The sequence below is a fragment of the Adiantum capillus-veneris genome, chromosome 16, assembly GCF_014529385.1.
Source record: "Adiantum capillus-veneris isolate H3 chromosome 16, ASM1452938v2, whole genome shotgun sequence".
Lineage (NCBI taxonomy): Eukaryota > Viridiplantae > Streptophyta > Polypodiopsida > Polypodiales > Pteridaceae > Adiantum > Adiantum capillus-veneris.
Window position 1 is genome coordinate 119,895,987 of NC_140946.1, and position 25,460 is coordinate 119,921,446.

The 25,460-nt window shown below is 42.4% G+C and overlaps 2 protein-coding genes across 2 annotated transcripts; both read left to right on the top strand.

The window, feature by feature from the left end:
- Positions 1-3,644: 3,644 nt before the first annotated feature.
- On the top strand, positions 3,645-4,069 carry LOC147439745 (uncharacterized). The gene has a single exon (XM_086484384.1). It carries the CDS (start codon positions 3,821-3,823, stop codon positions 4,067-4,069), a length of 249 nt encoding a protein of 82 aa, XP_086340510.1. The 5' UTR covers positions 3,645-3,820.
- Positions 4,070-4,778: 709 nt separating this feature from the next.
- LOC147439746 (uncharacterized) lies at positions 4,779-8,710 on the top strand. Its single transcript, XM_086485535.1, has one exon. It carries the CDS (start codon positions 5,069-5,071, stop codon positions 6,782-6,784), a length of 1,716 nt encoding a protein of 571 aa, XP_086341661.1. The 5' UTR covers positions 4,779-5,068; the 3' UTR covers positions 6,785-8,710.
- The last annotated feature ends 16,750 nt before the right edge of the window (positions 8,711-25,460 follow it).

A 25,460-nucleotide genomic window follows, 5' to 3' on the forward strand; every position in this document is an offset into this window, starting at 1 on the left:
CGTTATGAAAAGCAGATTCAGGTATGTATTGCAGAAACAAAGACTCAGGCCATGCAGGATGCTGAGTTGTGGCATGCTAGATTTGGGCATGTTAGTTATGGCAGTTTGATGACTTTACAACGTCATAATATGGTGCATGATTTGTCTTTATTGGAGATGCCACCAAGACATGTATGTGAAGGTTGCGTTCTTGGAAAGATGCACAGATTTGCATTTTCGCAGGATGGTTCAGTTAGAGCGACACGAAAGTTGCAGCTTGTACACAGTGATGTATGTGGTCCTATGAGGACGCCATCTATAGGAAACAGCCTTTATTTTGTGACCTTCATTGATGACTTTTCCAGGTTTTGTTGGGTGTATCCACTCAAAGCAAAGTCAGATGTGTTTGCAGTTTTTCAACATTATGTCGCCATGGTTGAAAATGAAACAGGTTGCAAAGTACAGACTCTTCGTACCGATCGAGGAGGTGAATACATGTCAGGTGCATTTAAGGATTTTTTGGGAAAGAAAGGCATTAAACACCAATGCACTATGCCATACACACCACAACAGAATGGTGTTGCAGAAAGGAAGAACAGGTCTTTAATGGAGACAGCTAGATGTATGCTCAAGGCTAAGAGTTTGCCTCATAAGCTATGGATGGAGGCAGTTGCTTGTGCAGCACATGTTTTGAACAGGTGTCCTACTCGTGCCTTGAAGACCATTACTGCATATGAAGCTTGGTATGACAAAAAACCTTCAGTCAGTTATCTTCGTGTTTTTGGTTGTCTTGCTTATGCTCACATCCCTCAGCAGTTACGTGGGAAGCTTGATGATAAGGCAATCAAATGTATATTTGTGGGGTACAGTAGTGGAAGTAAAGGTTATAGACTTTACAATCCTGCTACAAACAAGATTTTTGAAAGTCGTGATGTAATTTTTGCAGAAACTACTGCTCAACCTATGGTTGCTTTTGATGTACCTCATATGCAGACACATGATGTATTTGAAGGTTTGCTTCCTTCTTTTGTGGAGAATCAAGAATCACAACAGGTTGATAATCTTGATCAATCTTTTGATCAGCATGTGACACCTCATGATGTAGAGGAAATTGTGCGTGAAGAGCAAGAAGTTCTCAGGGAAGAAAGAACCTTGCCTAAATGGGTTCAGAAAACTTTGCAGGATAGCAAGTTGGATGCACCGTTGCCACGGAAAACACGTGCTGGTACTACTTTTGGCAGAGAGCAAGTAGATTTGGCTTGCTTTAGCACTCTTTGTGATGCAGATGAGCCTGATTCATTTGAACAAGCTTTAGAGTGTGTTCAGTGGAAAGATGCTATGCAGCAAGAAATTGATTCTATTCATAAGAATCATACATGGGATCTAGTGGACTTGCCTACAGGTAAAAAGCCTATTGGTACAAAGTGGGTTTTTAAGGTAAAAAGGAAACAAGATGGTACTGTTGACAGGTACAAAGCAAGGCTTGTGGCAAAAGGCTATGCGCAACAGAAAGGCATAGATTATGATGAAACCTTTGCTCCTACTTCTCGTGCGTCCACAGTTAGATCACTAGTTGCAATTGCTGCTCATCATGGTTGGAAAGTGCATCAGTTGGATATCAAAACTGCTTTTTTGAATGGTGATTTGCAGGAAGAAGTTTATGTAAGTCAACCAAGTGGTTTTGTTGTAAAAGGTCAAGAGCAAAAGGTATGTAGATTGCGTAAAGCTTTGTATGGTCTCAAACAGGCTCCAAGAGCATGGTATGAGAAGATACATACTTATTTGATTGGCCAGGGATTTCAGAATAGTCCAGCAGAAAGTACTTTGTATGTCAAAAAGAGAGATGGAGTTCTCATTATGCTAACACTTTATGTGGATGATATGCTTCTTACAGGCAATACTGCAGATGAAATTGAAGCGTTTAAAGATGCTTTGAGAAAAACCTTTGAGATGTCTGATCTTGGTTTGCTACATTATTACTTGGGTATTCAGTTTGTGCAATCAGAGGATGGCATATACATGTTGCAGGCAAAATATTTGCATAAAATTTTGGACAAGTTTGGTATGCAAAATTGTAAGCCAATCTCTACACCCGTAGAAACTGGATCAAAGTTGAGCATGCACGATGCTGGAGAACCTTTTGATGTACATACTTATGCAGCAGCGGTTGGTTGCTTGATATATTTGGCAGGCAACACTCGTCCAGACATTCAATTTGGGGTTTCACAAGCAAGCAGATTTATGCACAGCCCAGGTATGCATCATTGGCAAGCTGTGAAGCGCATACTTCGTTACCTTTCAGGTACCCCTAATCTTGCCATGTTCTTTCCAAGGGGGGATATGTATGGAAAGCACAGTTCTATGCAGCTTCTTGGTTACAGCGATTCAGATTGGGCTGGTGATTTTGACACACGACATTCCACAAGTGGCAATTGTTTTTTCTTGGGAAATGCATGTATATCTTGGCTAAGCAAGAAGCAACCCACAGTGGCTACATCAACTTGTGAAGCTGAGTACAGGGCAGCTTTCACGGCAACAGTTGATTGTGTATGGATACGCAGGTTATTGGCAGATCTTTGTGAGTGTCAACAGGCACCCACTACCATTTTCACTGACAGTCAGAGTGCTATGGCAGTTGCAAGGAATCCAGTATTTCATGCAAGAACAAAGCACATAGAGGTTCACTACCACTATGTCAGGGAAAGGCTACATGCAGGGGAGATCACACTAACTTACTGTCCTACACAGGATAACATTGCAGATCTATTTACGAAGGCGTTATCACGAGAAAAGTTTGAAGCTTTCCGAAAAGCTTTGGGCTTACTCTCATACACATGATGATCTGCTACCTTGTACGGATTCACACTATCACTACAGGGGGGATTTGTAGACATGTTGTAGTGTTAGTGTGTATACGCGCTTCACCAGGGGCACTTTTCTCCCACTGGGTTTTTCCCCCTGGACATCTGGTGTGAAAGGACACCTTATCTCTTAGGGTTTCATATAAGCTTTGTAGCTCTGAGTTTGTACACATTATTATTATTCCAATACAGAGAGAGACTACAGAGATCTCGTACACAAGCTCTGTGTCTTCTCCTTCTCCATCTTCTTCCTACTCTGAGTTGCTGTCTTTCTTCTGTTTCCTGTTTCATCATCTTCAACAGTACCAACAGCTTTGAAGATGTTGCAGGAATTACAGGGATTTGTAAGGTATCAACAGCACAATATGGAGGAACAGTTACAAAATATAGCTGAATCTGGTCTATCTAAAGCAATGCTACACCAACAGTCGGAGTTGGTGGAATCCTTGAAGCAGGAATTGGTAGAGCAGAAGGAGAAACATCAACAAGAGATGCAACATCAGCTGCAACTACATCAACAAGAGATAGAAAAGGTTAAGCTCTCCTTGGGAATGTTTCAAGAATGGACTAAGGAATTGGAAGGCAGAGTCAATTCTGAGTTGGATCAAGAATATAGCAGAAATACAGAGTTATAGGTGGAGAATGAAATGTTACAACAACGGTTGAAACCTTTGGAAGCTCTGGAAAAGCAAGTATTAGCTCAAGAAGATATCAATGTTTGTGGAGTGCTCATGGATGAAGGGGATCTCAATCTAGTAAGGCAACAGTTGGTTGAGGGGATGCAGGATGTTTGGAAAGCTATGAGAGAAAGGCTGACATCAGTTATCAAGTATCCCTATGAGGCTGTGAGATCATGCTTCATCAGTTCTCATGAAGTTGCCTTATTAGAGACAGTTGAATCTCTGAAGAAAGAAAAATATGTTTATCAGGAGCAGCTTCAGGAGTTCAAGGATAAACAGTTGCAGGTGGATGAAGAATTCATGGTACAAGGTGGTTCTGCACTTAAAAAACTAGTGCATGTTTCTGTTCAAACACTGCAAGCTGCTGAGGAAATTCAGAAGTCAAGTGGAGAAGCTTTGCGAATGGAGGTTGAATATCAGAAGGAGATTACAGATGCTGCAAATATTGAAGTTCCAGAAATCAGTGCAACAAAGAATGAGGAGACTGTGGTAACTACAATACAAGAAGCTGATACTAAAACAGTTCTCAAAGACATGTTTGAAGTTTAGGATGGTCAGGAATTCTTTTGTCTATCTCTTGGGGTTTAATTTAGGGAAAATAACCGAAATACCCCTCTAATTTGTGGAAATTCCCAAAATATCCTTCAAATTTCAAAAACTCCCAATATACCCCTCATATTGTCAAAAATTCCCAAAATGCCCTTCAAATTTTTCAAAATTCCCAAAATACCCCTGGTCATGAGAGTAAATTTATCCAAAAATTAAAAAAATTTGTCGCTTTTCATAAGAAGACTTATTGTCTATGAATATAAGATACTAAAACTAGAATTTGAGCTGGTTATGTAGGCTTTGGAGATGAATTGCTTCATTATTTTTCGACATAATTGTCTTTTTTTGGGAGGTAATTTGTGACAAATTACATGCTAAGCACTAAAAAACATATATACATTGTCAAAAACGAATAAAGATTAGGAAATCGTGAACAATCTAGCTAAAATAGATACAAGGGTATTTTGGGAATTTCCACAAACTAGAGGGGTATTTTGGTAATTTTCCCTTTAATTTCTATCCGGGTTTAGTTTTAATATGACCTGTGCGATATACATTGTCAAAAACGAATAAAGATTAGGAAGTCGTGAACAATCCAACTAAAATAGATACAAGGGTATTTTGGGAATTTCCACAAATTAGAGGGGTATTTTCGCTTTAACTTATGTCCGGGTTTAGTTTTAGTATGAGGCCATGGATCATTGGATCCCCTTTAGTAAATGTTCGGCAACGCATTTAGGCCGGGTTCAGACGAACCCGGAGGAAGGATTCTTGCATGTCAGCTACCGCCGTGCTTGCTGTTCACAGGAAGCGAAGGCAGAATGTTTTCTGTATGTAGCGTGCAGAGAAGCAGCCAATGGCAACGATGTAGCGGTATGTTTTCGGACCTTGCGATCTGCGTTCAACCTTTGCGCTCTGCCCGGCAAAGCTAGTTTACCGGGGGGGTGTGCGCCGATGTTTTAGTTTGGTGGGTCTAGAGAGCTTTCCTTCCTCCCAACAATGGAGCTCCGCTGTGTATGCCAGAGTTTGTGGAATAGTTATGGTTATGGTTATGGCGGTCCTAGGAATCCTCCTACATTGCTCAAAGACATCAGTCGCATGCAGAACGATGAAGCGTTTCTGGATATGGTCTTTGTCTGTGGAACGGAGGAGGAAGAGGAGGAGATTCGGGCTTGCCGGATTCTGGTTGCCGCCAGGTCCCCTGTTCTACAGAGCATGCTTCTCACTTCTGGCATGGTTGAGTTGCATCTCACCCGTGTCCCCCTTCCTCACATACACCCCACAGCCATGCGTGTCTGTCTCGAATTCTTCCACACAGACTCCGTTCAACAGAGCAGCTGGCCTAATATTTTCATTGCTTTGCAAGTCCTCAAGGCTGCCATGTTCTTCCTCATTGAACCCCTGCAAATCCTTGCCCTAGCGTACATATCCAGCTTCAGTCTCTTGGACAAAAAAGATGCTGAGTGGTGGACAAGCCATGTCACGTCTTACAATCTTGGTATCGAGCTCATCCCTAGCCATTCTCAGAACGATGAGATGCCTTTACATGGAGGTTGTTGCATGGGTACATTCCTTAAGGATTTTCGTACAAAAGCAAGGGAGCATCTTGTAGGGCTGAGCCATGTAAAGCTTTTCTCAGGATCTGACTACGAGCGCCGCTTCTACAAGGAACTCACAGAGCCTGCATTATTTCATTTTAAACAAGGAGTTCACGAGCACGAGTGCAGGAATGGATTTTCTCAATACTTCTCTTTCCTCCATGTAGTTAGGTGGAGTTCGTACAGAGTTGTGGTGAAGGACCCAGCTATAGATGAAGGCAAGTTTGAGGAAGTGCTGAACAAGTGCTTTCCGCAATCAACACAAGAGATGAGAAGCATGCTGACATCAGCTATCGCAAGCCCCTTAAATGATACGGACATCTCCAGATACATGAAGCATTTGGCCGACCCTCTTGCTGAGTGTCTTAAAAGAGCTCCTATAGACTTTGATAAGATTCATTCTCATATGTTGTGCAGGTTCATAGAACCTTTGGATATCGTTCCTCCTTCAATTTTACTTGCAGCTTACAGATGTAAAGCCTTGCATGGACCAGGTTTACGATGGGATGAGCTTGCCCATGGCACACAGTACAAACTGGATGAATACTATTGCGATGTCATTTCTAGCAATAGCTCGACGCTGAAAGGCTTTGCAAGGTGTAGCACATCGGTATACCCTGCTGTGGATTCATTTTTTGACTGGGAAATAAAATTGTGGAGTCCGTGTAGTGTGCTTCGAATTGGGTTTTGTGTCTGCAAACCAACTTTCAAAGTGTCAGAATGTAGTTCAAATGTATTGGGAGATAGAGAAAATAGTTGGGCGTTGGATGCTGACGGCTTCTTACATAGTTGTGGTAACAAGAGTTCTACTCGTTACGTTGATCCTTTTGTCAAGACAGATGCTGTCGTCCGGGTGCATCTAGACCTGGTGAACAAGAGTTGCTCATTCTCCATTGACAACAAAGATGCAGGTGTTGCGTGGAGTAACTTTCTGCTACACGACAGCCATGCCATTTATCCAGCAATCTCCTTAGTGGCTCCAGGAAAAGCTGAAGTTCGTAAGACCAACCACAGCTGGATGGATCATCCTTCAAAGAGGACATGCCCCTCAACCGCACACGACACTCTGGAAGGCACTTCTGGTAGTGACTCTGATAGCAGTGACACTTCATCATAACTTTGGATGGGTAAAGAGTTGGAAAGGGTCATTGTTGGAAATACAGGTGTAGGAATGCACACGAAGATGGAGAAGATGAAGAGCACACAATACAGGAAGCACTTAGTGATGTAGGCACTTGCTGCTTTTTGACAGAAAAGGTGTACATGCATGATTCGTGTGGTTGTGCTGTCTTGATGCCTAAACATGCATTGAGCTTCGGTGCAGGATCATGGTTCAAAGATGCTTTTTCTAAAAAGCAGGGGCTGCTCTGTGGCGGCATAGTGGCGAGGTTTGTTTATACGTGAGGATTATGTGAAATTTTCACCATGGTGGTCATCGGTGAGGTTCTGAATGCTATTCGCCAAGGATTCTCTCCTTCCCACCCAATCCTGTTCATCATACAGACTTAGCACAAGGCACCTTCCACCTCCGCTCGGCAATTTTTGCAGCTGGTCGGTCGACGGTGACTCTTGGGCATATTGATTGGCACCGCACCTGCGAGGATCAGTGAAGACGAGGGAGATGTGTGTAAAGGTCATTTGGGGGGGGGGGATGTTGTTGGTTGGTTGCAGGTAGTGGAACGGAAGAACTGAGCCAGCCGGCCATGAAGTCAAGGCCCTAGCTCTTCTGGGCCTCCAGCCAGCCAAAAAGTGTTGTCCATGTGGGCACTGGCCCCTTAGCTCACAGCAGCTTGGCCGGTTTTGGTGTCTATGTGGTCATTACAAGAGGATGTGAGCTTTCCATGGCTGCCTCGTAGTTTGCAAGACCATTCCAATGCGTGACCGAGATTTCAAAAGGAAGTAGATTTTGAAACCCAAAGCTGTGGTGCCTTTCACTTAAGTATCTTGGAGCAGTGCCATTCACTGGAATATCATCCAATTGTTCCATGTATGAACGCAGGTTCTATGCAGTTGCTATGTACACGCAAAGCTATCTTTCACCATCAAAGATGGATGTCCTATGTGTTGATTGGTTTTTTTTTAGGAGTGGTTTTGACAGCTACAGCAGTCTTCCCGGTTTGCCAATTATTTATTATTAGTGCCCATTAACCACCACCTGTAAGAACTCGGGTAACCTCCACTTCTTTGGGAGAAAAAGGGCACTCATTCAACCAGATTTTGAGAAAAATTCCATCTTTGTTACATAGTAGTGAGACCATTTTGATATTTCTCCATTTCTAATGCTTAGAATGGTAGGTAGTAGGGGGGGGCTTGGGAGCCCATGCATTTGTAAGGGTAATGCCATATTCTGTCTTTTATCTTTGGATGCTAGAATCGTAATTTTCCTCCTACTTTGCAAGTGGTAGCCTTTATCGTGGCTGAGTTTGCTTTCGCCTATGGATTAGTAACAGAATATTAGCTGGTTGGTCTTATGAAGTGAGCTCCATACACTTATGCCTACTTTTTTGACCTAGAGTTGGCGAGCCTGCAAAGCGAAAAAAGCCTCCAACCGTTGGCAAGCCGATGGGGGCAGCAAGAATTCATGTCATGTCATTTACTTTTCTTGATTGATCTTCTTTGTAGATCTTAGATTAGCTAAAGGCTAAAGGTGCTCTTTTGTTGTCTTTTCTTCTGTTTTTGTTGTCGAATAGGTTGAAGCCAACAGAGTGAATACTGAGCAGTTTTTTTGAAGACTTGGAACTAAGTGACGGTTTTAAGCTTTTACGGATCGGAAGGCCCCTTGTCATATAATTTCAAGTTGTATTGCTATCTCAAGATTTGGTGGATTTTAGATGATAGAAAACTCTCGTCTCTTTAGTGGCAGTTGGTTGCTTGACAAGAAATTTAGGTGCAATGATCGTAGACATTTTGGCGGCTGCTTTATCGCGTTTGTTCTGCTGTGTATACATAAAGAGTAGGCCTTTGCCATGGAGGCATGAGTGTAGTCCCTATGCAGAATAGTCACCTATGCCTCTCAGACATTTATTGTCCCCTAGTAAACCTCATTCCAAACCCTAAACCGGATGATGGTAGGCAATATATGATACATATGTTGATTGTAGGATCAAATTTGTAAGGCAACACAACAATTACTTTTGATATTCTTCCTATTGCTGTTCAATAAAAGACACCAAATTGCTAGTGCACATCGTGGGTATGTTCAACTGCTTACTTTTTCAATTGTAAGTTAGGTTGATCATTTTAGTTAGAAGTTGATTATAGTAAAATAAGAAGAGATAAAGAAAGAGAGAGTAGCATAATGCATATGGACAAGGCAAATTAAAAGAGTTACTTTGATTTTCTACTTGATTTATTGATCTCAAGAGTTTTGGTGTAGCTCTTCTCTTTAGGAGAAGTATCACCAAATGTACACACAGTGTGTGTGTGCGTGCACACAAAGGGGCCTATTTATAGGCTCTACAACAACAAAGCAGCCCCCCCCCCCCCCCCCCCCCCCCCCCCCCCCCCGCCCCCCCCCCAAAACTGCTAAGCTTGTCTCTAGCCTCCTCTTGATATTGAAAAAGAGAGAATGATCCAAGATTAATAATAATAATGACAATGAAGAGAAAGGATCTCCTTTGTACTAGTAGTAGGCGTGCCCAATTCTGGATTTATTAGTTTTGAAGGAATCTCAAGAAGATGCCAAGCTTTGAATAATTATGAAAAGGGAGAGGTCGTCAAATGGTGGGAAATATTCCACGTGGAGGTCAAGCGAGCCGCACTAGGTGCCATGAGGCAGCGCAGGTGGCAGTCGAGGGAGGACAGAGGTCCCAAGAGGCCACTTCTTGTTTTTTTAGAACGGAATTACTCGCATTCAGGGCAGCGAGCCGACGGTGGTGGAGTGGCTGGACCTGCGTGACTCTCTCCGACCGGAATGATCCGAGTTCGATGACTGGCTGTTGCCTGCTTTTAGAGGAGATCAATTGACGAGTGTTCAGACTAGGGCAGATTTGCGCTAATAATTGGAAGTAGGTAGGCCGTGCCAATTTTGCTTGGGGGTTTATTACCAGGAATCTCAGTAGATCCCTTGAGTTGGGGTCATTTCTTTACGGAGAATTTAGGACAATGCTTTTGGCTTGAGAGAAGGAAAAGCGAATGGCACGACATGTGGACAGGAGAGAGTAAGAGAGAGAGGTGGATTTTTTCTTGCCATGATGAGCACTGGACAGTGCAAGATCTGCGTAGCTCGCTCTCGGCGCCTTGTCCCTTACCTGCATAGGGTGGCAATCTGGGGGGGGTGTGTAATCGGGTCAATGGTGGCAGTGTGTGAGTAGATTGGGATTCTCTCTCTCTCTCTCTCTCTCTCTCTCTCTCTCTCTCTCTCTCTCTCTCTCGGGATAGTTTCCTACGACGTTAAAAATTCTCCTCCTCTTCTTCTTCTTCTTCTTCTCTCGCAATTGAGGCAACACATTCGATGCGGGCATATTAGATGGGCAATGCGAGGAGGGACATGTGGCAGAAGGGTCTGAAAGAGAGAGGTGAAGGGATGCTATGGCGAATGCAGGCATCTCTCTCTCTCTCTCTCTCTCTCTCTCTCTTGAGCCTTGCCTCTATTGTTTTCGCTTTGAAGATGCATGTGCGATGAGCACGGGTAGACTTGGCCTTTTGGAGTGTGTGCAAGTTGCCATGGGAGCAGGAGATCTTGTGCGCATGAGAGAGAGAGAGAGAGAGAGAGAGAGAGAGAGAGAGAGAGAGAGAGATAGATAGATAGATAGATAGATAGATTTTATTATCGTCCTCGGAGGTCAAATATGACCTATGGGACCAAAGTTACATGTGATGTAGTATGTGTATGGCTGATGATTGACTCTCGATGCTCCAAAATTGTAGTGATGAGAGTCGCAATGGAGAGCCCACACTTTGGTTGGGAGAGGAAAGTGTGTAGGTCTAAGTTATGGCTGAAAATGTGAGAGAAGCAAGTTCGGATGTGATCAAAAGCTGAGCACTCTAGTAGTGTGTGGTACTCAGACTCTCGAACTTGCAGTGAGCATAATGTGCACAATCGATTTGACTCTTCTCCATTGCCCCAACGCCCTATCTCGCATCGAAGGAAATGGGAGCTAAGCCGAATTGCTGCGATAGTGCGTATCGCGGACAAGGGAATAGGCTCAAGCATGTAAGTGTGAGTACGGTTTCCTCTCTCAGCGAAGAACATGGTTTTGTAGTTGGGGGCAATATAGGTGGTGTAATGTATGAAGCGTGACCCACTGGATTTCTCCCAAGCCGTAATACATTGGCGTTGTAGAAAAGCTTCATTCACTTGAGAGTCAATTGAAGCATCATGTAGCAAGTGTAATGCATCCCATCTCCCAAACCACTTCTTTATGTCTTGCATCCATCCCGTGCTCAAGATCTTGCTTTTATGGGTCTTTTGAACTTTTTTGCTTGCTTCCCATGCAATTGTAGGAAGTCGATGTGAGGGGTTTTGACGCATCTTTATCATGTACTCCACAACCCTTTCCATGTCCATAACCTCAATTGGAAGAGATCCCGACTCAAGAAGTAGGAGCATATATGGTGTTTGTGTCTTAACTTGGAGAAAGTTTGTAAGAAAACGCTTTTGGACATTCTCAAACTCTTTCCAAGTAGACTTTGAGATGCTCCCGCCCCACACTTCAACTCCATAAAGAAGAACCGGTGTCACCAATGCATCAAAAAGATACTTCTTGAGAATCCAGCACTTGATGTTTCCCGCATTACACATGTTCTCAAATGCATAATATGCTCTCTTTCCCGCTTCCAAACGACGCATAGCACATTCATGCCACTTGTGATTGGATGGAACCTCAAGGCCAAGGTACTTAAAGCTCTCAACAACTTCAAGTGTCTCGTTGTTGTACACAATGCATGGCTTCTCCTTATGGTTGGTTTTCACAAGCATAACCTTTGTTTTGGATTCATTTACAATCAGCCCACTATGCAAGCAAAAGTTCTCAAGGACAACCATAAGCTTTTGTGCATCTTCTAAAGTGTGTGCTAGAAGCACTACATCATCCGCATACAACAAAAGCATGATTACTGCATTGCAAATAGTGACCTCTTCAATGCCTTCTTCTTGTATAAAGTCAAGTACCATTTGTTCCAATTGATCGATGCATAGACCAAAGAGAGTTGGTGACAATGGACATCCTTGTTTAACCCCAATAGTGCTTACAAAAATTTCTGAAATTTCTCTTCCCATACGCAATTGACAAATCACCTTCTCATAGATTCGAGAAACCGCAAGCATAAACTCACTTGGCACTTGGAGTTCTTCCATCCTTCTCCACAAATTGTTACGTGGAATCATATCAAAGGCTTTCTTAAAGTCCACAAAACAACAATACAATCGCTTGCCTTTCAACCGACTTTCCTCCATGAGAACACGAAGAGTGACAAGATGATCAATGGTGCTATGGCATCGACGAAAACCCGCTTGTCCCTTTGCACGCTTGTCATTCTCTTCAGCCCAATCACTCAATTTCATCTCCATTATGCACCCAAACAACTTTGCCATAAGAGACCCAATCATTATAGTCCGGTAGTTGCTTACATTCTTTACATCCCCTCCTTTATGCAAAGGCTTAACCCAATTAGTACTCCAATCATAAAGCATACCATGTTGAAGTGCAAGGTTGAACATATCACACATCCACTCATGGGTAAAATCTCCCGTCCATTTGATCATCTCCGGCTTGATACCTTGAAGATCTTTCGCTTTGCGAGTGGCCAACTTTTCAAGCCCACCGCATACATCCTCAATAGTAAAAAAAGATGGCATACATGAGAGTGAACCATAAAATGGCATTTTTTCAGTATTTGCTTGCTCATATAATTGCCTACAATGTGTGTACATATCCACTAGACTCAAGTTACCAAAATTCTCAACCCGCTTGCCTCTCAAGTTTCTCCAAAATCTTCCACATGCATGTGCCTTTTCTTGGACTTGAAATTCTTGTTGCTTTACTTCCCATCTTCTTCTCTTCTTTTGAATCAATGCCTTGTATGTATGCAAATGACTTTGATAGTTGTCTTTGTCCATAGTTGCATCAAGCTTTATCAAGGACTTTCGAGCATCTTGACATTCTTTATCAAACCACCTTTTGCGTGATATATATTTGTTGATACCATGGAGATGCTTTATGGCAAAGCATTCTTCCGCACAAGAACAAATAGCTTTCTTGAAAGCTTCCCATTTAGTTTTCAATGGTGCATCACATTGAAGCTTTGTCATCCATAATTTTTGCTCAACCATTTCAATGTACATTGGTGCTCGTTTGAAATCCATACATAGTGATAACTTCTCTTTCCTTTGGCTGAGATTATCATGCTTAGTTGCTTCTCCACATGAAAAGTCAATACATAAGGTGCGATGGTCGGATTCCGGGGTCCATTGACCAAACATAAAACTCTTTATGCGATACATGATGGCTTTAGAGAGTAGCATATAGTCAATCACACTATCCCCATTATGTCTCCTACATGTAAATCCATTGGTTCCACTCCACAAAGATACACCATTGGCAATGAGCATACCCGTGCTATTACACATGTGTAAAAGTAACTTTCCATAGTGATCCGGCTCTTTCTCATCCATTGAAGTACGATCATACAAGTGAACTTCCTCCAACTCCCTTGAAATGTATGGCATATCAAATTGTTGAGTATCATGTTGCAATGTTTTTGTGCGAGCATTCATATCCCCAAATACAATAACATCACCTTCACCTTTGAAATAAGCAATGTCCTCTTCCAAATCAGAAAATGGTTGATCTCTATCCATGCAAGCATAAAAGGGAGAATCATGATGAGGAATGTAGCAACCGGCTACAAAAATGGATGCTCTTTTTGGTGTCATAATTTTCAGCCATACATAACGTTTGTACTTGTCATCTTTCACAATTGATACAAAATCTTCCAATCCTTTCTTAACCATACATGCTAACCCTCCTTGTCCTCTTCGTTGCTTGAGATTCTTTGACCACATCAATGAATGTACATTGTAATCCTCCAAGCCGTTAATCCTTTGTGTATCATGCTCCCAAGTTTCAACAAGAAGTACAACATCGGCTTTGCTTGTTAGTTCATCAATGCCAACCCCCACATTCCATGGGTATCCATTACAATTCCAAAAGCAAATTTTCAATTGTAACTCGGTCTCATAGGTCACGCATCCCTATTTGCTTGAGAGACTTGCCTCCTCCTTGGGCACATTTTCTTCATGAGAGACCTTCTTGTTTTTATTATTCTTTTCCTCATATGCCTTGCGACGCATATTTTGTTGCTTAATAGTGCAATCTTCACATACAAAACATTTTGTATCCCTCAAATAGATCCAACTATTATCAAGGATAATCTTTCGCTTGGTCTCATCCGGCATGGTGCATACAATTGGCCGTTCTCCCGAGCGAGGAGCTCCTTGCTTCCCCACTCTATGTGCTCCATAGACCATAATTCCGGACATGCCAAAGTGGGTTTTGAAGAAATCTTCAATAACAATGGCAAGAGAAGGAGGTGTCTCTAACTTCTCTTCGGGAATTCCACGAATAACAATGTTCTTGGAACGTCGCTCCCATTCCTTCAACTCCTCCACATCCACATTCTCAACATTCTTTGTTTGAACCATAGCTTGCATGAGTGAGAAATTAGAAACCACATTGCTACCACATACATCAGCCCAAGACTTGTTTGTGCATACATTTTTCATGTCGCATACATCCCGGCTCATAGTGTCAAATTTCTCCTCTTTCAATACATGGTCATGCTCTACTTTGCTCATCCGCTCCTTCAAAGCATTCAAGTCCACAAGAGAGCGTTTACATTCCTTGACTTCCTCTTCAAGTTGCATCAAACGTGTTGTTTGCATCTCAAGTGTCCTCTTGAGATTCTCATTCTCAACCACAAGTACCCTTAGTGTGCTATTCTCCATTGCAAGTGCTCGTAAGTCTTCGCCTTGTTTGTTTACGGTCTCTTGCAATGATACCAAGTACGCCATGATCATGGTTTTCGATGTCGTTGGTTGGGTGGTTGTGTTGCTATCTCCACACTTAGGAGATTTTGGATCATTTTCCACAATGGTTGTGGACCTTGTTGAAGAAGAAGAACCCTTGCGAGTGCCGGAAGACATTGTATGTAAAATAGGAGATGAGAATCAATTTCGTTGAATCTGTTCACTTCGGAAATGCTGCTACAGAAACGCCTTCCATAACTCTGAAAATTTATGTCTTTACATCAATGCGTAGAGGACTTTGTGCTCTTCGATTGAGGCTATAGATCACCCAAATCGGAGTTCGGATGAAGAAGTTATGATCAAAAGAGTGGACTGCTGTCTACTAGGTCAAAAAACGGCTGCGTTTTGAGAGAGAGAGAGAGAGAGAGAGAGAGAGAGAGAGAGAGAGAGAGAGAGAGAGAGAGAGAGAGTGGGAGAGACAAAGACGGAGATGCTAATTTTTAATGAGGCCGAAGCAGCGGAGAGAGAGAGAGAGAGAGAGAGAGAGAGAGAGAGAGAGAGAGAGAGAGAGAGAGAGAGAGAGATTATCTACTTAGCTATGCAGGGATGTCCGTTTGGAGGGGGAGCATCTCATCACCAGCTTGCCGTCACCTTGCACCTCACAGTGGTCACGTGCAGGACATCAAGGTGCCATGGTCAAGCCTGCCAGCATGCAAGGTAGGATCTAAAGTGGGATCTGCATATATTTTAACGTCGTAGGAAACTATCCCGAGAGAGAGAGAGAGAGAGAGAGAGAGAGAGAGAGAGAGAGAGAGAGAGAGAGAGAGATGCCATATGTGTGTCGGTGAAGACGCAGGAAGGCGGGAGAGAGAGAGAGAGAGAGAGAGAGAAATTTTTCTCTGGTTTCCCTTTCAAAAAACTTGTGTGTAAGCGCACCCTGGTCTGATCGAGAGCAAGGGAAGGCATTGTCGATGACTGCTGCCCGTTTCGATGGCAACATACGAGGAGAGGAATATTGTGCAGGGAAACGATCGGACTTGCATTGTGCGTACGTTGGGTTTTCTCCTTTTTCATTTGAATTGGAGATTCCTTTGGAATCTTCGTGGCTAATTAATGGGTTTCCTGAAAGTAGACCCACTAGGCCATGCCACTTTTGCAGGTGGAAAAATGTCTCAAGGATTTTTCCATCAACGATTTTGGAAAAATCGTTGAAGCATGGAATCTACGTAAATGCTCTCTCTCTCTCTCTCTCTCTCTCACACACACACACACACACACACACACACACACACCCAGTCCTTTTGCATGGCGGCATTTTCTTTTTTGCATGGGGATGCTCTCTCTCTCTCTCTCTCTCTCTCTCTCTCTCTCTCTCTCTCTCTCTCTCTCCGCAGTCCACATGTCGACGGATCGTGAAGGCAACCGCCTCAAGACGCAGGGTGGTGCAGAGAGCAGGGAAGGAGTCTAGTCCTTTTGCAAGGGCCTCTCTCTCTCTCTCTCTCTCTCTCTCTCTCTCTCTCTCTCTCTCTGAGCAGTGAGACTGGGAGGTGTCTGTATCACATGCCGCCCTCTGTCCCCCCTCGTGTGTAGGCTCCAGATGGCTTATGCTCGAAGGTGGTGCTGGCAACTCCTATATATCTCTCTCTCTCTATGCATAGGACGTGCAACTCTCTCTCTCTCTCTCTCTCTCTCTCTATGTGTGTGTGTGTGTGCGCGTGCGCACATAGGATGACCACAAGCACCCATGCGAGCTCTCTTTCTTTCTCAAGAGTGCAGAGGGGGAGCCAAAGGGTGTGGGGAGGAGAAGCAAGCAAGGTGGGCAAGTGCGAGAGAGGAGGATGAAGGTAGAAGAGAGGACGGCAGAGCAGAAGGGGGAAGGATAGAGGCGATGGTAGGAGGGAAGCGTCCCAGTGTAGAGCTCTCTCTCTCTCTCTCTCTCTCTCTCTCTCTCTCTCTCTCTCTCTCTCTCTCTCTCTCTCTCTCTCTATCTTTGTGGCAACACCTTCTTGTAGGAATCAGGCAAATTCCTTTGTGCTACCTGCATCTCACGATGACAAGGGCCTCAATGGAAGCTCGATGTGGCGTTAATTATCTCTACTTTCACCTGAAAGGCTTGTGCCCCTGAGATAATTCATAAGGCAATTGGTAGGTTGAGGTAATTCATGAGGCGATGATAGTGGGGTGTAGGGAGGCATGGGTTGTAGGTTGCTTGGCAAGAGCAGGGGTACGGGAGGTGTTGCAAGCAGAGTGGGTAAACGAAGGGAGGGCAAGGTGATGGGAGTGGGGTGTTGAAGGTGAAGGAGAGGGAAAAGGGAGAATCTTCCAAGAATCCGACAAGTAATGGATTTTATTTAAAGTCGAACCGGTATGAACTCAGGCTCTAATAAATCTACCACATCATTGTCATTTTGACAAGTGGGGTAAATGTTAATGATTGAGCCACCTCGGCTCAAAATATACCACATCACATAAAAATTTAATAAATAATAAAAAAGAGATGAAATGCATACGCATTGCCATTATGGCCATACAACCATACTATGAAACTCAAGGTGCTACCATTTGATGATGACATACTTGTACCTTTTCTTCAGCACTATATGAGTGGTTTAGTTTCACATTGCTGAGGAAGATAATTGTCGGGATTATGGCCTTTGATCTAAACTTTTCAAACTCTACGGGCATTACCTCTTGTACAATTAGTAGTCTAGTCATCTTGTCATTATGTGAGGGCAAATGGCATGGCGAGTTGCACAATAGTCCAAAGCTATTCCCAATCACTTCCATTCTGAGGAGCGGGAGTTTCCCATGGCCCTTGGAAAAGATGCTTATGTGACCCTTGAGAGGTGCACATAACCATATGCTGCTACTATTTAAGTAGCTACTCATTGTACACACTTCTAGTGTTGTCGATAATTTTCCATTATCAAGTATTGTTATTAGTTTCTTACTTGGTGCATTATCCAATTTCTCTCTCCAATTAGCCATTATGAATGCTACACTAATCATGCCACACTAATGCTAACCTTGTCCAATTTCTCTTTCTAATTAGCCACTACGAATGCTACACTAATCATGCCACCCTAATGCTAATCTTTCAACTTGTATCAGAGCCACATCGTGGTTGGTATTTTCTAATCACTAATAAGATTGACTAGCTTAATTAATCCCTAATTAGAATCACAATCTCCTACGTGTGGGCACATTCTTGGTGAAGCCCAATGAGCCACTACCCTCGATAGTGATTGAAGTTGATTGAGGAAGTTTAGGCATCATTAGCATATTAGTGTTTGCATTAATCATTTCTCTGAAGCTAGATTGATCAGATGTATAATTGAATCATATTTCCCCTCATTAGTGTGCATAAGTGAGTTACTTGTTGCTACCTTTCTCCTCTTATTACTTCAAATTGAAGGTCATCCCTCTTCAAGCTTTGTGTGTGTGGGAAGGATTCTATAAGAGGAGTCCATCGAGGCCCCAAGCTCTTCATTTGGGCTCCATTACCCCACCCTAATTTGTTTTTCTATAATCGTGTGAAGCACTTCCAAACCAAGTTCAATTGTCCTTTTAAAGCCCTTCTAGAACAAGCAAAGCCACTTGATGGCGTATTTAGTGAGTTGACTCCATATTTGGGAGGGCATGTCTTGAGCTCCAGTTGGTGAGCCTATAGGGCAACCTGGACGAATGCAAAACAGATTTAAAACTAGCTCATTTGCCCATGGGTGGTCCATAAGGGACAACTCCCATGATCCAAAAACATTTTTTGCTCACAATGTGAACCTGAAGTCTTACTAAATTAGATTTTAAGTCCATTTTGACTCCATTGGCTACTCTTTTTTTTTTGCAAGAGTCAACCTGCACCCTCAAGCTCCACAAAGACATCTTGTAGGGGTGTTGTCCTGTGTGCAGTTCCCTTCTTCTCAAGCACACACTCTATAGAGGGGTTTCCCACATCAAAGAGCCAAAAGGAAAAAGGTGATGACCCTCTTGCCTAGAGCCCTTTTTCACTACAGAAAATCTTTAAGGCCAAAGCATTTGAGAATCTTCTCTCACACATCAAGAACCTCAATTCAAACAACCAACAACACAAAGGCTTATTCAAACATTCCAAAGCAAAGGAGCTTCAAGTACTTCAAGATCTCTCTCTCTCTCTCTCTCTCTCTCTCTCTCTAAGGAACTTTAAAATGTTGCATTTCAAGTGCACCTATAAAGAGGCTAGAAATTGGCATTAGCATACCGCTAATAGCTAAGACCCCTCTACTTGCACTATGGGGGATAACGGAATTAAGAAATTCAATGGAAAGGGTTTTCACACCTAGCAAGCAATACTGCGTGTAATGGAACTGGCATATTAACTTTGAGAGTAGTAGAATTTAGAGAAAGTACTTTTGTGAAATTACTTTGTTGGCATAGAGGGTGAACTTGATTGATGGTAGAAACATAAACATAGCATTTAGTTAACTTGGCATGAACAATACTTTTGCAAGAGAGAGAGAGAGCGAGAGAGAGAGAGAGAGAGAGAGAGAGAGAGAGAGAGAGAGAGAGAGAGAGAGAGAGTTTAGAGAACATGACAACAATTGAGGACTGGATTTATGTGGAGCCGATCCCCCCTCCAATAGGCATTTATATCATAGTTTCTCCCATCAAGGGAGACTTGGTACAATAAAAGTTTTGTGTTACTTGTGACCTAGGTGATGCAATGAAGATGGAAAGCTTCATGCATCACAAGCATAACATAAACTTTGTGGAAAGCATTAACTATCCCAAGCCTCAGTCCCAAGACCTCAAACACCTTTGAAGGTGGAGAGAGCTAGCAAGGAATGAAGGTAGGGAAGAGGAAAAAGAAACATTTCATACGAGAAAGAATTAGTTCCTCACTTATCATCACCCTTCTTGCTAGCATATATAATAGCATAGTAATGAAGATGGAGAAGATGGAAAGCTTAAGCATTGAAGCATAGCTCTTGGTTGGATTTGCATTCCATATCCAAGAGTGTTGGTGAAGGCTCTCAACTTCTCTACTAGGTTGGAGAAGGAGATGGATCTCTTGCACTTTGCACTTCACACAGTGAAAGTGTGTGTGAGTGTGTGTGGGAGAGTATACCCCTCAAGAAACCTCCTAGCTTGCTTTGGTTGACCTCCCCTTGTAGCTCATGCTTGAAGCTCATTGGACCCCTCCAAGCCTAGCCAATCACAAGCAAGAGGCATATCAAGCAAGCATGCTATCTTTGGGACAAGTGTCCCCCTTTTCCCTTTGAGAGAGAGGAATTGAGAAATGCAAAAATAATTAATTAAATTAATCATTGGACCCTTTGGGAAGCCAACCAATAGGCTTTAGGAACACCATGAGGGCAACATGAGGAGGAGCTTGAAAAGTGTCCCTTTTTCTTTCTTTGTACCAAGCTTGCCTTGTGTGAGGGTGTGTGTGTTCTCTCTCACCCCCCTAGCTTTAGGGCTTGCCCCCTCTCTTGTAGGGATGTGATTTGACTTTTTGGACACCTTAACCCCAAGCACCTTAGTCAACAAGCATGACAAAGCACCTCAAAGCCTGGGTAGTGTTCCCACAAGCACCTCAGGCTCCCTAGTCGGCAAGCATGACAAGCACCTCAAGCATCTTAGTCATCAAGCATGACAAGCACCTCAATCACCTTAGTCATCAAGCATGACAAGCACCTCAATCTTGGGCCGGCTTCCCACCTCAAGATCAGCCCTAGCTTTCCTAAGGTCAAAGGACTTTTTAGCACTAACCTTTGGAGGTCTTTAATGAAGCTAACTCTAAGGTCTTTAACCTCCATTAGTAGCTAGCCTTTCTCTTTGACAAACCATCTCTCATTTGGACCCCTTTACCATTGGCCCCGTGTTGAGATAGATCTGAAAGCACATGTCTATATTCTGATCCTTGTTCCTGTTTATTCTCCCACATTAAATGATCAGTTTAATATGAGAAAAGCATTTGGGTTGGTTGAATATTAGATTTTATGACATTAGCTCTCTTTTGAAATCATAGTCGACCTCGACTATGAGGTAGAAGAGATAAAACCTTAGTCATTAGTCAATCTTGCTTAGCGGGTAGATGATCCATTTTTAACCTACGACATCTTTCCAAGATGGATGACTAATCCATTTGGTGCTTGGGAGACATAGCTGCCGCAAGCATATCTTCTCTTTAGTCCATTTTATTCTGCCAAGTAGAGTGACAAATTCTACTTGGTGTTTGAGAGATGTCGTCATCACAAACATGATTCTTAGCATGCATACTATTTCAATTTGTGCCCAATAAAAAGAGAGAACTAGTCTTATAAGACAAAAACATTGATCATTTAAAATAAATTTGTACATTTGCTTACTGTAATGTAGCATTGTAAGTATTAACAAAATTCATACTATCCTTAAGTTGTATTCCTTGCATCCATCTAGCATCTTCAAAAGGATAATTTTGAACTTAGTAAGATACTTTCAGATAATCTTACCATGTCGTAGTTACTTGTCTTTATGCCGAAAGATAGCTTCGGATTGTAGCACCTTTTATTGGTCTTCAACTTTGGGAGGGTCTTCAATAATTGGTTCACTTGGTGGCTCTCCTTTGTAGGGATTAAGTAAGCTCACATAAAAAGCAGTGTGGACGAGCCAATGGTTGGGAAACTTGAGTTGATAAGCCATCTCATTGATGGGCTTCAAGATTTGGAAAGGACCATAGTATCTTTTTGCTAACTTAGCATAATACTTTTGATGGCCCGTAGGATTTTTGCCCGTCGTTTTCCTCAATTGAGCCTTGGGAAACTTAAGTAAGACCCAATCATTTTTCTTTGAACATTAAGGCTCTTTTGTGCTTGTCAGCAACAAACTTTTGCCTTTGTTGAGAGATGGATATAGCCTCCTTAATCTTTTCTTGTAGGTCACAACTATACTCATCGGCAATGAAGATCTTCCCATGTACTTTAAGTAGCAAGGGACTTTTAGGTCTTCCCTCAATTATTTCAAAAGGTGATTTTCCCATAGAAGTATGCACATTATTATTGTAGGCATACTCTACAAGAGGTAAGTACTTTTCCCATTGTGAGCCTTGATCTACTTCGGTACCATAAGTCTTTAGTAGATCGAGTATCATAAGATTGGCTGTCTCACTTTGGCCATCCATTTGTGGATGATAGGCCGAAGAGAAATTCAATCTGGTACCTAGATTTTCAAAGATACCTTTCCGAACATTACTGGTCATTCTAGGATCTCTATCTGACACGATGGATGTTGGTAATCCATGGTGTTTGAAAATCTGTGATATGAAGAGAGTTGCCATTTGGTGTGCCTTAATAGTCTTTTTGACAAGAATAAAGTGTGCACCTGTCGACTATTGTCCATATTCCCATATTCCCATGGATAGACTTGAGCAATCCAAAGATGAAATCCATGGATATACTCTCCCATGGTGAATTTGGGATAGGCAATGACTGGAGTATCCAGGTTGCTTCCCTCTATCATACTTGGTCTTTTGGCATACTACACATTTTGAAACATACTTCTGTATGTCCACTTTCATGGTAGCCCAATAGAAGTACGTTTCTACTCCTCGGAGAGTAGGTTGAATGCCTCTATGCCCCGCATAGGGAGGAGCATGGGATTCATACATAACTTTCTCACAAAAAGGGAGTGGGTAACACATAGCCTATTGTCGTGGAGAAGATAACCATCATGCAAGGTGAATGGTTCCCGTTTCTTCCCCAAAGCAAGGGTGGACATTACATCTTTAAAGTCATGGTTAGTAGCATACTCATCTATCATGGAAGATAGATCATTGTGAGTAGCTATAGACATCAAATTAACTTTTGGTCGTCGTGAAAGTGCATCGGCCACTTGATTGTGCTTACCAACATGAGCAATATAAAAATTAAATTGCGAATAAAATTTTTCCCACCTCATTTGTTTGTCGGAAAGCTTGGTTTGCATCATGAAGTACTTGAGACTTTGATGGGGTCGGTTCGTAGAATAAATGGAGTCCCCAATAAATAGTGCTTCCATGTGTCTAGGACATGTAGAACAACTAAAAGCTCTTTCTCATAAATGCCTAAGATGCGTTCATCTGTGTTGAGCCTTCGGCTCTCATATGCTATGGCGTGCCCATCTTGAAGCAAGAGTGCTCCAAGGCAATCACCACAATCATCACATTGGACCTCAAATGGCTTTGAAAGATTTGGAAGAATGATAACTGGTTGGGAGGTAAGCTTCTCTTTGAGCTTGTCAAAGCATTTTTCTCCTTAGCAGTCCCTAAATACTTAATGTTCTTCTTTGTTAAGTGATGTAATGGTCCTACTATTTCAGAGAATTTTTCTATTAAGCGTCTATAGTATGCACACATACCAATAAAGCTTCTTAGCTCATGTAGATTCCTTGGATTAGGCCATGCTTTTATTACCTCTAACTTCGATGGATCCATTCGCACACCATCTTGAGAGATAATATGACCCGACTATTGAATCTCTTGAAGGAAAAATTCACTTTCTTTTGGTTGATAAAAAGCTTGTTTTCCATCAATGCTTGAAAAATCACTTGGAGATGCTGCTTATGTTCCTCCAAAGACTTGGAGTAGATGATGATATCATCAAAGAACACTCCAATGAATTTGTGGTAGGGTCTAAAGATTTTCTTCATTAGACGATTGAACATGCCTGGTGCATTAGTCAAGCCAAAAGGCATCACTAAATATTCATAACGACCAAACGTTGTACGACACGCGATCTTTAGGATATCTTCATCCATTATCCTTATTTGATGATATTTAAGGTCAATCCTATTGAAGTAGGTATATCTTTGTAGCTTATCAAACAGATGTTCTACCCGAGGCACGTGAAATTTGTTTTTGATGGTGATATGGTTTAGTGCTCGATAGTCCACACACATACGGTATGTGCCATCTTTCTTTTACACTAAAAGGATTGGAGAACAAAAGGGAGAGGAGATAGGCCTCACCATCCCTTTGCCAACCAATTCTTGTACTTGCCTCATAATCTCCTCTTGTTGAGCTTGAGACATTCGATAAGGAGGCTTGTTAGGCGGTGAATTTCCTAGTAGGAGCTCAATTTGATGGTCATCATCCCCTCATTTTGGAGGTAAGTCCATGGGGATATCATCGATGACACATCGTGGAATCCTTTAAGAAAATTAGACAAGTCTAACTCTTCTTGATTCCTACCATTTACATTTGATGAAACATTAGGACCTTTTAGGGACTCTTTGACAAAAATCATGTACACAGAAACTGAGCTCTTTATTGATTTATAAAAAATAGGAGGATTTACAAGTGGTATAGTATGATCAAACTCACTAGCATCTATATACATGTTCTTTCCCCTATGGGTGAAGTAGATTCTCCTTTTAGGGAACTTCATATTGGAAGCCACGTGGTTGAACCATGGTGCCCCTAGGATAGCATCCTCATGTTGGGGAGGAGAGATAAAAAATTCTTCTTTGTCAACATAGCTTTGGACATGGAGCCTCAACTTACCAATCAAGAGAGTAACGGAGGCTCGCTGTCCCGTGAAAGCAGTGTCAGCCAATGCCCAACTTGGTGGCCAACTCCATTGATATGAAGCTTGAGTAGAGCCAGGGTCAAACAAGATGAAGGCATCATAATCCCTTACCTTTCCCCAAGCATAGGAGAGAGGTACACCTTTTCAATGAGCATCCTCTTTTGGAGCTTCGATGGTGGAAGCTCTAGGAGTCTCATTGCGAGAATTTTCCTTGGGGCAAGAACGATAACCATGTCCTTGCTCCCCACACTTAAAACATTTATGGTCCTTGCGAAAAGCTTCAAGCTCTTCAAGAGAGAGTTTGTTTTTACCTTTGTAAACTCCCTTCTCCTTGGACCAATTGTTGTTGTTGGAATTTCCTTGGGAAGAATTTTGGGCGTTGTTTTTCCCCTTTGCATCAATTTTGTCTTTGTTTTCCATGGGCTTGACAATCCGTCTAGCCCCTTGTTGGAAATTGATGCACGAAGAAACCATGATGTGGTGGATTACTTCGGTGATAGAACCAGGCTGTTGAGAGTTGACATACGCGACCATATCTTCAAGTAATCCCGCACAAAAATGTTTCTTTTGCTTAGCAAAGTCTATCTTTTGGAAGACAATAGCCTTGAGATGTAAGTCCAAAATCTTGTCTACATATTTGTGGATAGACTCATGAGAGAGAAGCTTCAAACTGCACCATTCAGTAATCACTTTGTCCTTTGCATTGCTTGCAAGGAATTTCTTCATGATGGAAACTCGTAGAGTTTTCCATGTCTTTGGGGCTTCACCGTTGCCACAAAGGCTAGCCCACCATTGACGAGCTGATTTTTGGAAGTGCATAGCTACATGGTGTAGCTTGGAGGACTTCGTGAAGCCCTCGTCTCCAAAGTCTGCATCAAACTGCTAGATGAAGGCCAATACTTTGTCGGTGGTACCAAAGGTGCCATCATAGGTGAAAAAAGAGATACTATTTCCTCCCTCTTTGAACTTTTTGAGCTTTATTGAACTTCATCATGCAGGGTATGATTTGCGTGTTTGGATTTGTGGACTTTCTATAGCTTCTTGGTTGTCTACAACCCCATTCTTCTTAACTTATCGCTTTGGTGGCATTCTCTGCTTGATAGCTTCCGCGGTTGCTTTTTCCTATGTTTGATCTACACTTCTTGATGCCTGATCTACTTTAAGCTCTTCTGAGGTTATGTCCGATGGAGATGAATCATCTTCAATAAGATTTGCCTTGGCATCAGTCTCCATTTTAACTATGCCTAAGGAATTTGTGTTGTCGTCTGTGGGTGACCATTGTTGGTCTTCATTCTTGGTTGTCT

Bases quoted from the DNA above. Each gene is read 5' to 3' on its own strand.
- LOC147439746 (XM_086485535.1), top strand. From the start codon at position 5,069: ATGGAGCTCCGCTGTGTATGCCAGAGTTTGTGGAATAGTTATGGTTAT.
- LOC147439745 (XM_086484384.1), top strand. From the start codon at position 3,821: ATGGTACAAGGTGGTTCTGCACTTAAAAAACTAGTGCATGTTTCTGTT.